General features: G+C 44.4%; 1 protein-coding gene across 1 annotated transcript; it reads left to right on the top strand.

Moving 5' to 3' along the window:
- Nucleotides 1–9: 9 nt before the first annotated feature.
- Nucleotides 10–2,313, top strand: LOC106944108 (ral GTPase-activating protein subunit alpha-1-like). Its single transcript, XM_015027353.1, has 7 exons — nt 10–204; nt 311–481; nt 619–812; nt 898–996; nt 1,096–1,251; nt 1,882–2,010; nt 2,146–2,313. The coding sequence occupies exons 2-7, from the start codon at nt 331–333 to the stop codon at nt 2,296–2,298; spliced, it is 882 nt and encodes a 293-aa protein (XP_014882839.1). The 5' UTR covers nt 10–204; nt 311–330; the 3' UTR covers nt 2,299–2,313.
- Nucleotides 2,314–2,733: the final 420 nt, after the last annotated feature.

Raw genomic sequence — 2,733 nt, 5'->3', positions numbered from 1 at the left:
TTTTTTTTTTTTTTTGAGATTTTGCATTCAGTTCAGATGCATGTGGAGGAGGAGCGGGGTCCACAGGAGGCGGCCGAGGCAGCTCACTGGACCAGGACAGTCTAGGAGGCGGCTTAGCCTGTGACGAGCAGGAAGTGGCCAGTTTGACGACAGTCCACATTGACTCAGAGACCAGCAGCCTGAGCCACACGGTTACCGTTACCGGTACGTTTCGATGAAGTTGTCCAGTAATAAAGCACCAGGAACAATTATTATCAGGAGATGTTTGGTTCTCCGTTCAATTCTACATGTCTTTCTGACTCTTGGTTAGGCTCCGAGAGTGCCTCGCCCATGCATTCCCTCGGGGGCTCCCGTTCCCAGACCCCCTCCCCAGCCACGCTGACAGCTGAGCACGCTGATCACACACACAGTCACTCACACGCACACTTGCAGCTGGACCAGAAACTCCACAGCTCTGTACTCCAGACCCCAGATGATCTAGGTAAAATTGACGGTGGAAGGGAAGGGAGAGGGGGGTAAATAGTTTTAAGAATGCAAACATTACAAAAATCCTATAAGTGTTCTCGCTTTATTCTCCTCCAACCAAACAAGAGTCTCTGATTGACGTATTGATTCCAGAAACAAGCGAGTTCCCCAGCGAGGACTGCAGTGTGATGGCAGGCGGCTCTCTAACTGGATGGCACGCAGATGTTGCCACGGTTATGTGGAGGAGGATGCTGGGTATCCTGGGAGATGTTAACACCATCAAGGACCCAGAAATCCATGCTCAGGTTTTTGACTACTTGTGTGAGCTGTGGCAGAACTTGGCCAAGGTTAGTACAGATAAATCTGTCTGCTGTGGAAATAATTTTAAAATTTTCATCAGGGATTGGAGTTTAGTGGCATTTCTGTTTTCAGATCAGGGATAATTTGGGGATTTCTCTGGACAACCAGTCGTCCCCACCACCTCCTGTTCTGATTCCTCCTCTAAGAATCCTCACCCCCTGGCTCTTTAAGGTAAGTGTGATCAAGAAATATATGGAAATATATTTGCTTCATATTACAGGGAAGAAAAATAAACAGTTTTTTTTGTGTGTCTCTGCATATTTCCTTTAGGCCACCATGCTGACTGAGCGTTACAAGCAGGGAAAGCTTCATGCCTACAAACTAATCTGTAGAATAATGAAAAGACGTCAAGACGTTTCCCCAAACACCGACTTTCTCATGCACTTCTACAACATCATGCACCAAGGGCTGCTGCACCAGGACCAGGTCTGTGTTACAAGGGGATTCAATTGTAAACAATATGAGTAACAATGGGGAAAATTCAACTCAGCTCGGGAGACTTCATTGAATATTTGATGACACTTTAATGGCAGATAAAATGTTCAACATACCATTAATAAATCAAATATTTCTGCCACTGTCTGCTTACGGTGGGGATATTCTGCCACTAGAATATGTCTTGGTCTTATCTTTTAACAGTTGACAAGGTTGGAGCAAACAACCTTATGCACTTTTCTCTTAGGCTCAGTTCAGAGCTTTTCTGTAGGATTTGTCATGGATAAAGATTAATGTTCAACCACTTTAGCTTATTATCCTACTCAACTTCCAGGGACAGACCATTTCCAGATTTTTTGGCTAAAGCCATCAGACCTTTTTTTAATGGCTGTACAGTAGCAGAGTATCTGGTTCTCTAAACTGCTTCAGAGCAATCTTTAGAAAGCCTGGGGAGGTGTTGATACATGACTACTGGAAGAATTACCATCAAGTCTGGCTACTTAGACACAAAATATAAGAAAATAGAGGGATTAGTCAAAATGTTTCCAAAGCAGTTTGTCCCTAAATTATAATTCTGCTTCATACTGAGAAGAAGTGTTTTTGACAAACTGTCTTCTTCAGGATATTGTGAACACCATCATCAAGCACTGCAGTCCCAGGTTCTTCAGCATCGGACTTCCCGGAGCCACCATGTTGATCCTGGACTTTATCATCGCAGCTTCCAGAGTCACTGCATGTTCATCGCTCAATGTGAGGCACAAGGATGCACAGAGTCCTAAAGAGGAATACACTGACTTAAAAGTTTTCAAAAAATGGCAAGCTGTGAATAGACAATGATTGAGGAATTTATTTAATTCCCTTTTTTTTTTTTTTTTCCCCTCCAAGGCTCCAAGAGTCGAGGCCCAGATTCTTCTTGGGTCTCTGGTGTGTTTCCCCAACTTTTATGAGGAACTTGCTGCTCTCCATCCGACCACTGCCGACGTTGTACGGACTAAATTCCCCGAGGTCAAGGTACGTGGAGGTACCTTCACCTGCTGATTTGTGTGGTTGGAGCAGGTCGCCATGGCAGCCACAGGGGTGGGATGAAATATGCTTTTTAAACATGCTCAAAAACTTTCATCTATTTTCCTGTGCCATCCAGGTCAGTCTTGATGCTTTAACTCAGGTTTGCTTGTCCATAGGGGATCTCAGCACAGAATATTAGGTTAATGTCTCATCAGCTATTCCTGAAACGGCTCAGAGCTGTGGGAGTAATGTTGTTTGTGTTGTTGTTGCTGTGTAAACAGTTAATGCCATGCGTGGCAGCACCTCAGGCCCTCTCTTTGGTTTCTTACGAGCCAGAACCCGGTTTTGAATCACTAAGCGATCATTAACACCGACTGAAAAGACCAGCAAGTGTGCGAATTTGCCTTAACTTGTTGTGTTAACTTGATTGTGTGCTATAGCTTGCATACCACTTAAAGTGACTCTTCA

The sequence above is a fragment of the Poecilia latipinna genome, unplaced genomic scaffold, assembly GCF_001443285.1.
Source record: "Poecilia latipinna isolate Pla-1442-1.1 unplaced genomic scaffold, P_latipinna-1.0 Scaffold6924, whole genome shotgun sequence".
NCBI classification, from domain to species: domain Eukaryota; kingdom Metazoa; phylum Chordata; class Actinopteri; order Cyprinodontiformes; family Poeciliidae; genus Poecilia; species Poecilia latipinna.
Note: the sequence above shows the minus strand (reverse complement) of the source record. Positions and strands in the feature narration are given on the sequence as shown.